General features: G+C 36.6%; 1 protein-coding gene across 6 annotated transcripts in view; it reads right to left on the bottom strand.

Annotated features, from left to right (window-relative positions):
* Nucleotides 1-5,550: 5,550 nt before the first annotated feature.
* KIAA0825 (KIAA0825 ortholog) overlaps nt 5,551-14,858 on the bottom strand; it is a 253,246-nt gene continuing 243,938 nt past the window's right edge. For 5 of the 6 annotated variants that reach the window (XM_030471435.1, XM_030471432.1, XM_030471433.1 and 2 more), the window contains one exon: nt 5,551-9,341. In XM_030471435.1, the coding sequence (XP_030327295.1) occupies nt 9,227-9,341 (115 nt within the window). In that variant the 3' untranslated portion in view covers nt 5,551-9,226. The remainder of the gene's footprint in view (nt 9,342-14,858) is intronic. The other variant, XM_030471431.1, reaches the window with a different exon arrangement.

The raw sequence follows: 14,858 nt of genomic DNA, 5'->3' as shown, positions 1-14,858 counted from the left end.
TTAATCTTAAAAATTAAACTTTTTTCTTTTTTTCCCTCCCCCAGTGACAGCTGATATTTCCAGAGGTTTGGGCGGGGAAAAAAAAAAAAAGCATAAGCATTTAAGAATAGAAACCTTTAAGATGTGTGATGATTGAGAAAAGTTATCCTGTGTCTTTTGGGACGCACAAATTCCTTCTGATGCTAAGTCCAAAAGAGAAAACAAATTCTCTTTAGAATTCCCTTTGTAGTTTCTTTTCATTTGTTCTTTTGGCTTGACATTGATGGAATAGGCTTTGTGTACCGTGTATAGTGCATAAATACAGAGACTGCATTTCATGAAAAATAAAAGCATGTTAGCTTTCCTGAGAAAGACAATGTGTTACCTTTTGAGAAACACTTTTCACAAGAATTAAATTAGAAACTTAAAAAAAAAAAAAGTGAAATGCTGAAAACTCATGAAGAAGCAACATTGTTCTTGAGTGCTGTGCAAGGCTTGAAAAACCTCTCTTTCTTTTGGCTTGAAAGTTTTCTTTAATTCAAAATTCTTACTCGGCTTGTTGTTTACACCCTGAATCTCTTTCTTATGTCTTATTCCTGGATAATTTATTTTGGTTCCTACTATTGTGCCAAAAGTATGATACACAAATATTCTCAAATTTGTCTTCAGCAGTTTTTGCTGAAACTCGAACATACATAAATCTGTCGTGACATTCACTCTTATGCTTCATTATATGTTCTCGAGAGTTTTTACAGTCTGTTATGTCTTTGTTTTTCACTTACTGCTTTTGCATTTGTTGTAGAGATTAAATATATATAATCTATGTTTCAAGTTACCACTCCTAATTATTTGGTCCTGTATATAGTTGTTCAAAAAAATGCCAGACTGATATGAAAAGTTTTGGTGGAATGAAACAAAGATTGAAAGCAATGCTACTGACAGAACTTTATGGTTTGTGTTCTACTCTTTACAGATATATGGGTTTATGATGTAAACCTTGCAAAGTTATTTCACTGCTGTTACATGTACAAACAATTTAATTGTACTTTGAATTTTGAAATATTTGATCTCAATACATGATTATGTGATTTATTTTTTCAAGAACTTACTCAGCATACCTATAATTTTTCTGTTCCAAACTATCAATCCCTCAACTCCACAAATGATTTTTGAATAAATTATGCATGTAAGAGCAGATGACTGCTCCAGGGTATTATATAACTTTTTTAAAAACTGTACAACTGTCATCTAAACAATTTGTGTACACATAAAATGGAAAAGCAAATATATGGTACATTTTCCGTTACATAGTCTAAGTGCACCTTTTGGAACTGGCGTTGGAAAAATGAGACCCCTAAAAAAGCATGGCACATAAGATACCTGCATTTTTCTCTCCTTCCCACTGCTAACCAGAGAAGAAATACTGCGGTTATTAGGGAAGGACCTGATGAAGCTGAACTAAGAGATCATGTTAATGATAGACTATTTTAGTAGAGATATTTAGATTGAATTAATTCCTGTAGCACCTGCTGCCATGACAGACCCTTTTTGCAGAGACTAAACTCACAAATTACTTGTGTTGCTGGCAGTTACAGTGACTTTATCAATGCCCAAACTACTCAAGCAGACTGTAACTGTTATGTGTTGACCAATCATAAGTCCACTTGGAAAGAAACCAAACCAGCAACAAAAGCAATAGAATTGACATAGCATGATAAGCATAATAATAAAAAAACAATCCCTTCCCCTTCCTCTCCTTTCCTTTAAACAAATCCAAGCTACCAAGTTCTAAGCTATAGAGCAAGTAGGTATGTCTCACCTTGACACTTGTCAGATTGGAGGCCCTCCCAAATGTCAGCAAGCATAGGGTTAAAATGCAAAATCTTTTAACAAAAACTGGGCCTAGAGAGCTACTCATCTGTATGCACTGGATGCTCTGTGAGACAGTTAATTCCTTTGTATGTATTTTGTACACTGCTGTGTGAGATGTGGTCACAGCCTCATCTGGAAATGTCAGGAATGATCATAACACTGGCAACTCCGCCTAAACTGGGGAAGGATGAGAAGGTAAGGGAATGAAAATGAAAGGGTCGCAGGACTGGTCAGTTTTGGTTCACAAATCCAAGAACTGCACCAGGCATACACAGCACCTTTAAAACATGATAATTAAACTGCATTCTCCAGCTTCTTAGTGTGGAGGTATCTGTGCTGATGCCAAAGTCTGGCAGCAGTACAGTCTTCCTTGATCAGGACTGTGCATATTTGTTGGAAATAAAGAACAGTCTACCGTGTTCTCGTTAATTACTTGTCTAGAGAGAAGAGGAGGCCAGATGATTAACATTACACATTTGCATTGCATTAATGCAACAACCTCCATCAATCTGTTCATTCATAAAGTGAATAGGCGTGTGTGAAATTTGGGAGCCTTAACTGGAATAGAAACTGTTGCTGTTTGGAGAGACCTGATCCATTTGCCTCTAAAGACAGTCTTCGTAGCACATGTTCAGCCGTCAATTTCCTGAAGTTAATACATACTTGCAGGTAGGATTCCTGGCGAGATTATTTCAGTCCCAAAGCCACATCTATCTTACTGTAGACAGTAATCTGTTTGCTAGCCCACATGCCAAAACAAAAACCACCTGCCATTTCAACCTCTTACCTCCCCAATATTCATTCCATTCTCTAGAAGCAAAGTATAATCTTAATCTACATAGTAAAGCCCATTTAAGACATGTTTATTATATAGAATAAAAGATACCAATGAAGTGTGCAGAACATAAGCAAACAACTCCTTGAAGGTGTTATTTCTGGAATATACAGGGAGATGAAAATTCAAGTGAAAACAACTACTGCATTTCTTGAATTATAACCTTGCAGGTGGTTGGTTTGCATTTTACATTTATTAAATTCTTGGTTATCTAAGACTCTTTCAAGCTTGATCAGGCTTTATTGATATGTATTTCAGTGTTTGTAGGTTGTGAAAACAGATGTGCTATGGATTTCAAAATGTAAATTAAAAGTATTCAAGTAAAATATAAGTTTCGGTAGAAACCAGAAATAACTCACATAAAGCAATGCAGACAAAGAGATCCCCCTATCCCAGCTAACACAGGTATCTTAGGACAATGGAAGAACATAGATATTAAAAAATTCATGTGCAACTTTCGGAGCAGAAGTGGTCAGACAACCCTAAACCTAAAATTATTACCCATATAGGAACCTACACTGCTTTAAGTCTGTATGACAGTCTGGAAAATGAATTATCTACCCGTGTATAACTTGAGTGGCAGCAGTACTCATATTGGTTGTGTAACCATATTTCTGTCCTCCAATGAATTCATCTAGGGACAAATTACACGTGACCATGTCATTACAGTTATCTTCAGGAACGCACATGGGCACACTGGTGATCATTCATCAGGTGTTTTCTAATGACTGAGTGCTTGTTTTATAGGAATAATTTTAATCAATGTATTTATTTACTTGGAGAATTGAAGGGAGATTATGTTTCTAAAAACCTGTCCTGAAAAGAAAAAGACCCGGTTATGTGCTGTTGCAGCCAACCTCCACTATGAACTAAGTTTGAAACCTGGATTTGTCATGGCAGACATGGCATGCGCTTTGTGCTGGTAACTGGAGAAGTTCATACCTGTTGAATATGATCACCATTATGCAGTTCTTTGCCTCATTTCTAGATAGAGAGTGGATGTGAATCAGGAATGTGTAGACACCGAGACTGTTGTCTGCTGGAGCTTGGGTTGATTTACTGCAGAAATTAGATAATGAGCTCTTTTAACATAGAAACACTTTCTTCAGTAGGAGGTACTATAAAGTTTCTACTCAGAGATGTTTGCAACCTACTGAAGTTCTCATGGATCTAAAGGGCTCAATCTGGTAGTCAGTAAATTTGCACTAGCCATGAGTGGCTACTTGTCAAGCTTAAGGGTAGTCATCTACTAAATTTAGACATACAGTCTTAATTCAGATGATCACTTTATGTTATTAGTACTTGGTAATTGCTGGTTATTCCTGAGACACTTGTGATAGAATCACTTTTTCAGGAAAAAGAAAAAAGTGTTTGGATTTATTTTTGCATGCTTGCCTGACTCCTTGCTTTTTAGAGTGTTTTTTTGTCAGCTCTATATCGTTGTTTCACTTGCCGCAATAATAGCTAACAGTCTGTTTTCAGATTCTGTTGCTAAAGAGCAACATTTTACTGATGGGTATTGTAAGGTCCTCAGTGACACCCAACCTATTCAAAGCCTTGCATGCTTTTCTTGTACTGCCTACCTGGCAATATCAGCTGATGTCATCTGCTTCCCAAGTGTTGGAGTCCAAAGGTAGAGGAAAAAGCAAGCTCACCTTTGTCCATTTTCTGGGCTCTACACTTAAAATAGGATTAGAGCTTCTACTTCCATTCATACCACTGTTTACAACATGGACAGTTACTACAGAGAAGCAGTTTTGCACCAGCCTGGACCTCCTCAAGATCTATATACGCTCACCTAGATATGTCCCTGTTGCCATCAAGTTACTCTCTCATTTCATGCCTAATTGGGCAATAGGTCTAATTCCTCAGTCTTTTGCCTATTGCCTTGGATGTTTGAATAGAGTCTGTCACTAAAAATGATTGCACATATTTTTAAGGAGTTCTATAAAATAGTTTTATATCGGCATATAATTGGTGTCTTACTGTAGATGAGACTTGGTGGTGTTTTGTGAAGACCTCCGAGCTGAGAGGGAAATCGAATATTTCTGTCAGAGGAAGCTAATTGGAAGAAGCCAGCCTCATGCCTACCTTGCACTGCTGTGAGGATGTAGAGGTGAATTAGAGAATATCCATTTGCCATTGTGCATATTTCCAGAACAAATAGCTTTGTTGCCTGTGGTGTCTACAAAATCCTTCTCCTTGAATAAAGCATGATCTATGGGACACTGTTTGTCAGGACAGCAGTCACTAAAAGGCAGGGCTATGTCTCAGTGACTGTCTTTCCCCCAAATTATCTCTCTCTCTCCCTTGTGTGTCTGAGTTTCATTACTATTAACGCTCTCTCAATGTTGCCCTGCTTCTAATTCTATTAACTACCTTTCAAAAGTAGCAAGATGTTAAAGATTTGGAGCACTCTGAACTGGATACTAAACTAATGTAATTAGAGATAGCCCATGCTATGAAGTCTCCTATTTAAGCATGTTTCGTAAAAAGGACTAAGCATACTAAAGTGTTATATGAGAATTAGATGTAAGCATTAGTGATAATGCATAGTTTGTGCTATCTGACCCAGTTAATATCTACAAATATAAAATCTCCTTTTAGGCTAAATCAGCTGAACCAACAAGGCCAGCTTTTGCCCATTCAGAAAGGTCTGTTGACCACAAAAGACTTCAATTCTTATTTTTGACTAGCTTTCCAGAAGCAGTTAACATGGTCAGATCGCAGTGGTCGTGCAACACAGGGCCCACACTGCAGCCAGCAATTCTGTCTCCTTTTGCCTTCATTTGTTGAGGCTAAATGTAAATGTGAGATGCTCTTGGATAAACAAGTAGTAACAAAGAGCCAGGACACAAAATAAGAAAGCAAAACATTGCAGCTTTATGAACCCATCACTCTCTAAAATGAAATTAATCTTAAGTCAATTTTAGAATCAGCAGAACTTTTTAAAATAATACAGAACTATCGTTTTATTAAGGCAAAGAAAGCAGCAATCTGTTATACAAGTACTCCTAATTTTACACACCTTAGAATATAAAAATGATCAGCTCTTTCAAGCTTCAATTAAGGGTTTAAGTTTTAAGTAAGCAGTCTTGAGAAATTAATGGTATGTTATTTAGCAATCTTAGTTATACAACTCTTATTATTACTATAATTTTATTTAACAAATGTGAATGTTGCAAAAGTATCTATTCAGCATAAGTGATGTTGCCAAAATGATGTTTCTTTTATACCCTGAAGGCTTGTTAATAAGATCACTACATTGCCAACAACCTGAGCCCAGCTATTTCTCAGTAAGGATTGAGGGACAAGTTCAATTTCAAACCCACATTAGCTTGCATATTCTAAAATATGCATATATAGAGAAAGATTTGATAAGAATAATAATAAATTATTGTGCAAAGGTTCAGCTTTTATGTTGTTTTCAGTTGTTATGTTAAATTGTTATGATTGTTAGTTGGCAGCCGGTCAGAAGTGCTGTTCCTAGGGCTTAGTACTGGGGCCAGTTCTCTTTAATATCTTTGTCAATGACCTGGACAAGTGACGAAGTGAACCCTCAGTCAGTCTGCAGACAACACCAAGTTGGATGGGAGTGTTGATGTGCTTGAGGGTAGGAAGCTCTGCAGATGGATCTGGATAGGCTGGATCGATGGGCTGTGGCCAATGAGATGAGGTTCAAGGTAAAGTGCCAGATACCGCACTTGGGCCACAACAACCCCATGCAACTCTCCAGGCCTGGGGAAGAGTGGCTGGAAAGCTGCTAATGGAAAAGGACCTGGGGGTGGTGATTGACAGAGCTGAACATGAGCCAGCTTGTGCCCAGGCAGCCAAGAAGGCCAACAGCATCCTGGCCTGTATCAGCAATAGTGTGGCCAGCAGGACCAGGGCAGTGATTGCCCCCTGTACTGGGCACTGGTGAGGCAGCATCTCGAATCCTATGTTCAGTTCTGGGCCCCTCACTGCAAGAGAGACATTGAGGTGCTGGAGCAGGTCCAGAGAAGGGCAATGGAGCTGGTGAAGGGCCTGAAGCACAGGTGGGCTGTTCAGCCTGGAGAAAAGGAGACTAACAGGAGATCTTATTGCTCTTTACAACTACCTGAAAGCAGGTTGTAGTGGGGTGGGAGTCAGTCTCTTCTCCCAGGTAGCTAGAGATAGGACAAGAACAAATGGCCTCAGGTTGTGCCAGGGGAGGTTTAGATTGGATTGCGTGAAAAATCTTTTCAGCAAAAGGGCTACCAAGCATTGGAACAGGCTGGCCAGGGCAGTGGTAGAGTTACCATCCCTGGAGGTGTTTAAAAGACGTGTAGATGGGTCACTTGGGGACATGGTTTAGTGGTGGCCTTGGCAGCGTTGGGTTAACAGTTTGACTCGGTTAGCTTAAAGGTCCTTTCCAACTCAAATGATTCTATGATTCTATTATTCTATCCAGACTAGTTATTCTGTCTTGTCAGCTCCACAGTGGTATAGATTATAAATATACTCTTTATAAGAAAGACAGAATTGTCCTTGTGCTACCCAGTGGGTTACTGCTGAATTAATTTGCCAGGCTGAGAAGGGAGGAAGGGGCATGAACAATTTTTTTTGTTTTGTTTTTGGTTTTTTGGTTTTGTTTGGTTGGTTGGTTTGTTTTTTAACATGACTGTTTACAGGTTATTCCAGAGCCAAGTGTGTTGTGAATTTAAAGGATAATAATCAGTTTGGACATTCCCATTTCAGAGTAAGTGAGGGGTTTTATTCTGGATTAGTTTATTTCACTTGCAAATTTTATCCTATTTAGAATAAGTGTTTCCCAGAGGGGGAGATTTTTCACAAGAAGTATTTCAGTCAGTTTCACCACATCAACAGAAATTCTCTTCATGTGACTACACAAAAAATTGATTATGTACAATAGATTTTGATAAAGTAGGAAAGAATATTCTGCACTCCAGCTTCCACATGCACTAACACATTATTGGTATGGCTTGGAGTATGTGTGCTTCATTTGTCAAAATACCATACCAGCCACCATAGGTAATCCCTGTAGCCACATTTTAAGCCTTAAGACCACAACTAATCTTCAAACATGAAATACAAAGCAAAGAAAAATTCTTTTTACATTTCATCATGTCTTTATAATCTGAAATGACTATATCAGCAGCAGAGGAAAAAGTCTGTTTTATTCATTAAGTAATATTTTTAGCACCAGTGCTTCACAGTCCTTTTGTTGATGTAGTGCTGGAACAAGATCTTTGGAGATTTTTAAATATAATGGTCCCTGTTTTCATTTTTAATGGTCTGATATTTTATACACATGATAAAAAAAAAGGAGCAATTAAGAGGAGGAAAAACTGCATTTCAGATTGGAACCTACAGCAGCATTAGCGTTATGGTTACCTATGATGCTGCTGAAGTCTTTAGGAAAAAATCTTGCCTTCCTCCTGTTCAGGTGGTCTATGTCCATGATAGCATCTGTGAGAACATGTGGTGGGAACAGGAATAGCTGCAGCTAAGATTGCAGCCTTAGCAAGATCTTGCCAGGGTCCTTCATCAGGCGGAGGAAACAGTTCCCTTGGACTTTCCGTGCAAGAAACAAATAAAAAATTGATGGATTATTCCTCCAGAGCTAAGGAAATATTAACTTGTATATTTCTGTATAAAAAATAATGTCATAATAGCCCCCTAACTCAGCTATTTTTAGTCTTTGAGGAAGAACTTTTACTGAAAAGAAGAACATTTAATACTTGGAAAATCTGAATATTGGACAGGGCTTACTACGAAAATGAAATTTTACTATATCAGAAATAAATACTGCATTCTTTATCATTTTCTCTTCTCAGTTCACTGTATAAGTAGTCCTTTGAGCACTGCTTGTAACTCTTTTTATAATATAATATGCACAGTTAAGCATATTATAAAAATATGCTTCTCAAAACTTTAAAAGCTGCTAATAAGTTTCTCTAAAATGTGTCTTTTAAGCCATAACATACACTGGATGTTAAGTTAGGGTTGGGAATAATGGCCAAGCATACTCATCCCAGAGCAACTCACAAAGGACTGCAGGCCCATGGCCTGTACCTGTCCTTTTTCGTGTATTTTGGGTGCTTTAATGGCAGGACGCAAGCATGAAGGGAGAGAAAATGTCCCTGAGCAACACTAACTGGGGCAGTCCGACTGACTCCAAAATGGTCAATAGAAGCATAGCACAAGTGTTTGCTCAGTACATGTCCAAAGTTGCATTATTTTCAGACTGAGCTTTATACTTCTAAAACAGTTCTTGGTTTGTCATTCAGGTTTATGCCTCCTCAGTATTGAGATAGATACACCCTCCTTGTATTGCGACATTGACATTTTCATATATTGTTACTTGCCTGATGCAAGTGTGAACAATTGCTGCCTGGATGGGGTGACTAGACAATAACAGGGGAACATTCATAAGTTTAAAACTCCTACTCAACATATATATTCCTGAGCTTTCTAGTCCTGTCAGTTATAACTAAGCTATTAAGTTAAATCATGGTGAATTCAGAAAAAGGTGCTATCCGAAACCTGTCAAAGTAATTATTCTTCTTTATCCTCTGACGTAGGAGTGCTCTGTGTCAAATAAACATTTTTTAAGTGTTCCACCATAACTTTCTCCTCATCTTCAAGATCTGCAGCTTCTTTCATCTCCCACCTAAAAGAAAAAGAACTTATTAATTTTTTTAATCTGTTTTAAACCAGTCTTTAGAACAAGCAAGTCAATACAAAACTAAGTCATAGAATATATAACTCCCCAAATTCTTGCCCCACAGAAATGGTATAATCAATTGACACAAATTGTCAAAACCACCAAAAAATCTCCCTTACATTTATTGTGATAGTACTTTCTTTTTTCTGTTTTATATCACACATGTTGGTAGAGGTGGAAGCCTTGTAAAAGTAGCAGAGAAAAACTGGAAGAGCTAGCAAGCATTTTGGAAGCTTAGCAGCTGCTCTCAACATTCCATAGGTTTATAGTGAAAACTCAAACACCACATGATGACCAGCCCAAATAAATATTTAATGTGAACGGTCATCATTTTCTCGAAGTGACAATACTATATTACAAAACACCACAAAACTGACTGGCTCATTGTTTTGTCGATCATCAGGTATATCTATCATACCAAGAAATAAATAACGTATCAGAGTCTTCCGTTTCTCCATGTGAATACTGAGAATATTTTAGTATAAAGTCCTAATACCATTAAATCTGAAAAACTCAAAAAGTAAAACAATATGGAGACAATTTTGTTTTTCCTTAGTAGCTAATTAAATATAAAACCTTAAGAGTCATACAGTATTCCCTTGCAGAAAATCAGGATAACAATTGCATAAATAATGCTGATATATAGTCAGCTAAACTTTGTATCACTGTAATTATGCCTATGTAATGTGACACTCTCTCTCTTACAAATTTGGTAGATTTTAAGAGTTTGATATCCCTTTAATATTAACCTCTTTCTGTTCGAAGTAGATAGTAAAGTGTAGGCTCCCAGTTCAGACCAGCTGAAGACAAAAGGTAAAGCATGAATACTGAATACAGAAATCATATTTTCAAGTATTAAATCCAGTAGATATAAATGAGCCATAGAATGATCCTGTAAAGTAGGAGAGATGTAGAGAAGCAGCAGAACAAACACTGCTTTTATGAAACTAATGTCAGGAGCAATACTTTAATCCTGTCCCCACATTTCTTAGGTCCTCATTCAGACCACAAAACCCAGAAGCCGTATACAAGTTTAGATTGGTGAATAAATCAAATATAATACAGAATGGTGAGAGTTCATCATCTTTGCAAAAGAGGACAATCGATATTTGCAATAAAGCATGGTGTGCCCTTTTTGTAACTGTGTTTAAAAGCTTACTAAAACCAGAAGAAGAACGAGTGCTCTCTAGTACAATCTGATCATTAAAACACAGTTAGGAAAAATATATTTAATGAACATGTATGAATTAGCATATATCCATCATACTTTCACCTTAAAAACGAATCTGACAACCCATATTACTGCCTGAATTGACTAAGTATCAGAACAAGCAAAGCATACTATGAATAAAATTATAAACACTATGTCCATGTTTGGGGTTTTGCAGCAATTAACTTCCTATTATTCCACTCATGTACAACTACTATCATACTTAGCATGATCTGATTATTAACATTAGGTAAAATCAATTGCTATTATATCGTCTACTTCATTCTCTGTTTTATGATATGTTTATAAAATCTGGCTACATGAGCCCTCAGCACAGTTACTTCTGCAAGCATCCCAGGGTGAATGATGTCAAACAGGGTGACCAGTTTCCCTTTTTCCTTTTGCTAATGGACCAAGGAGCCTCTCCAAACCCAGGAAGGAGTCGTACAAGCCTTAATTTGAATTTATGGTCCTCAGAGTCATTCCGAAATACCACTTCACCAATTTAATTGATTCATTTTAATTAATTTGATTTGTTGCATATTTTTGAGTAGAGAAGCTGTTTGCTTAGAAAGATGACAACTCAAGATGCTAAATGAAATACATTCAAAACAGTTATTGCTGGAGATGTAACACAGAAATCTAGCACTCCTGGCTAATGGAAGCTTAATAATAAATCAGCAGATTCCTTTTAAAGATAGTGACTTCATACTTGTCAGCACATTTCATTGACTCTTAAACATTAGTGTTGGTAAAAATCTTCAATGTCATCCAGTTTGGACATTCTTTAGTGTTCACTTTATAGCAAGTTATTACTAATACATTACATTATCATTTTAGCAAAAAGTAGTCTATTTTTAAAGCATTTAAGCAGGTCCAATGAGGATAAGAATGTCTTCTATGCATTCGCTTAACAGTATCCATGAATTAAAGATCTATGAAATGAGCTTGACAAACACCTGGCCCCTCATCTAATGTAGAAATTTTCCCACTCATAGGTCTAAAGTCTGGGGACAATATTGTTTTTTAAAAGACTACAAGACAGTGAGCAAGAAGGCTACAGCATATCTTTGCTGTCCTAAATGGGATGGGAAATCAGGTGTTTGAGTTCAAATGGAAAAAGAATCAATATTTGCTATTCAAAAACTTGTCCAAAATGGAATATATTTTCACTAGCATATCTAAAATATGTCACAGTTGTTTTGGCAATAGTAATTGGTATGAATCCAACTAGCCAGTTCAAGAAATGTGAATGAAATTACCATCACAAATTACTTTCAAAATGCAAGCTTCATCAGTTGAACAGCCAACCTGCACACCTCTGTTCTTTCAAATTAGTAATGTAGCTCTTAGGGAAAATTTCTAAATGCATAGGTGGCATGTATTTTTAGTCTGTCTGTGTCTTGGAAGATTAAATAAAATCAGCATTTCAAAAGGGTACTGGAATTATTTGAACCAATCCATCACATCACTGTCTACATTTGGCTTAGAGTTCATATGAGCCCAACTTTCCATATAGTCTTCATAGTTAAAAAGAAAGCATATGGTTAGAATAAAATCACCTTTGTAATTTTTAGAGTAGCATTGCAAGTATTCAGGCCAAAATTACTTGTATACTTACAGAATTAAATGTTCGAAAAGAATTTAAGATTTAATTAAATATGAAACCTTAAGAGTCACACAGTACTCCCTTGCAGAAAATCAGGATAATAAATGCAGAAATAATGCTGATACACAGTCAGCTAAACTTTGTATCACTCTAATTATGCCTACATAATATGCTCACCTGAATTGCTAAAAACCTTTTCTCTGTATGCCATTCCTTTCTGTGTTGCAGGAGGCTTACCAAGGCATAAAAAACCCCTCACTAGCAGTATATTTTTTTTTCAGACAGATAGAGCAAAACGGATCAGCACAGATAAATGCAGGAATCACAAGTTTTCTGCTGGTCAGCCTAGACCTTAGATCATGAGGTCAAAGAGGATAACTAGCACTTGGAGGGCTTCCGGTTAGCCTCGCAAATAAGAGGCGAGAGGGGAAGAAGTCTTGGCTTGCACATCCACAAGCTAACAAAGTGCAAGGGGAGAAATATTCAGTGCCCTAGGAAGATCCAGTAATTCCAGCTGTCTCCATATGCGATCCTTGCTTATAATTAGCACCAATACATCCATTTATGTAAATGGGTATACAGGACTATGTTTTGTGATACTCTTGTCTCTCCACTATTCTGAATTATAAAAGGTAAAGAAACAGTAAATGTGTTTGCAGAGATGCAGAGAAAAATCTTCTGTGCATCTGCTAAGAAGCGTGCTGGATGCTTTAGCAGGGCTGGATTTAATACAGGGTAATACATTTGCTGCTTTGATTTTCTGTTGCAGTATTGCATATATTTTGTAAATTGTAGATATATTCCTATGAAGGCACTTTTTAAAAACCATAATAGGGACTATATATTACATTTAGCTGCTTGTTAAAGATCAAAAGGAAGTATATGCAGTTCATACCAAAGTAGAAGCATTTTAAATCAGAAATAAAACACACGCAGTAGTATGTGTATAGGGATTACCCAAAGTGATACGGATTTTACCTGTAGCAGATTGCCACATTTTAAGAAGTTCCATTAAGAAGCTTACTTTAATAGCTACTCTTCGATTAGTTACTAAGTTTGCTTATTACAGTCCATCAGTTATAACAAGGATGTAAAAATTAAAGGAAAAAATTATGTAAAAAATTACAAGCAATAATAAATCTGAACAAAATTGAAATAAAATCTAAGAATACTTTTCAACTCAGAATTCTTTTCATTTTGAAAAATCTACTTGTTAATATATTTGAGAGACTTAACCATGCCCTTTTCTAAAGCTTGTACAAAACAATATGTAAAAGTGAACAGTTTATAGAAGGGGTCAACCTAATATAATTTTATAGTGGTATTTTATGTATTGCTCATAGTACTTATGTAGTATTTTGATATCTGTTGCATTTCTTATAGTCCTGAAAAATGTTACGTAATGCATAACTCTATGGAAGGAAGGAAAAAAAGAAATCAATGGCATCATTGTTATTTCCTATCAAATAGCTAATATCTCAGGTTCTCTTTCAGGGAAGTGTTGGCAAATGATGAACCTATAACTGTATAGCTGTATATTAGATAGTTGAAAATATGCATTTCCATATTGAATAATAGCTGTACTTCACAGTTGCTATGCATCAAAAACCAGCAATGTATTTGATACTGTGCTAAGAAGATGTCATAATTCACATCTAATCTAAATCAGACAAAGACAGTGCCATTCAGACATCCTAACACGGGTAAATATTCAGACTTCAAGCACCACAAGCTCTTAAGCTTATCTAGTGGTGAATTACCACTGCAAAACTTCACTATTTTCAAGAGGAATTTTAATAAAAACAGTGATCCTGAGTAGAGAAAGTCCTTTTTTGCCAAGTATTGTGTAAGAAGGCAAACCTGGGAAAAGAACACAAAAAAGGTGCTTAAAATTAAGATACATTCCCTTTTATCTTTATATGACTTTAGAGTCATTTCATGTAATTTACATGAAATATTTTCCACATGCCTTCAATTTCTTCAGTAAACTGTTTTACTGTAATTTTCAAACTTCTGTCTAAATTCATTAATTTATAAATAACACTGTAAGCTGAAGGAGGCAAAAGAAAGCAAGAGTTTGTGTATAAGAAACTAATTGATGCAATTTTCTGAAATTGAGATGAAATTCATCCCATTGTTTAGTAGGTGCAGATTTTCTGCAGGGGACTTAACCCTAATGCGCGCTGCCAGCTGTGGCATGTTCTCTTACATTCTATGCTTGTAGCTGTGCAGCTCTCCCAGTTCAGCTGGCCCTGGGGTCCCTTTCTGTTTAAAGAGTATTTTTCATGGGCAGATACTTCTTGCAGCACTTTAAACTTGAGCAAACTTGAAACGATTATTTGTATTTTCTCCAAAAGACATCTTCATACTTGCCCTTACTCTTGCTCCTTGGAGAATATAATTGTAATAAACATTATTAGTGGCTTAATGAAGATGAGATTGACCATTTCTTTGCCAGCCATTGACAGAGAGAGGAAAAATGACAAAGCAGGTATGAAGCAGACAGGTGTTTTGGTGTTTTGTTTTTGCCTTCTGCAAACTCTACCCTACTTACAGGCTATCATCTCACATCCTGTTCTCGTACAGGACCTTTACTGCATTCAAACGTCTTTGGCTGAAGCAGCTATTATGCCTTTGTGCTGGA

The sequence above is a fragment of the Strigops habroptila genome, chromosome Z (assembly GCF_004027225.2).
Source record: "Strigops habroptila isolate Jane chromosome Z, bStrHab1.2.pri, whole genome shotgun sequence".
NCBI lineage: Eukaryota > Metazoa > Chordata > Aves > Psittaciformes > Psittacidae > Strigops > Strigops habroptila.
This window is presented reverse-complemented; position numbering and strand designations above follow the sequence as displayed.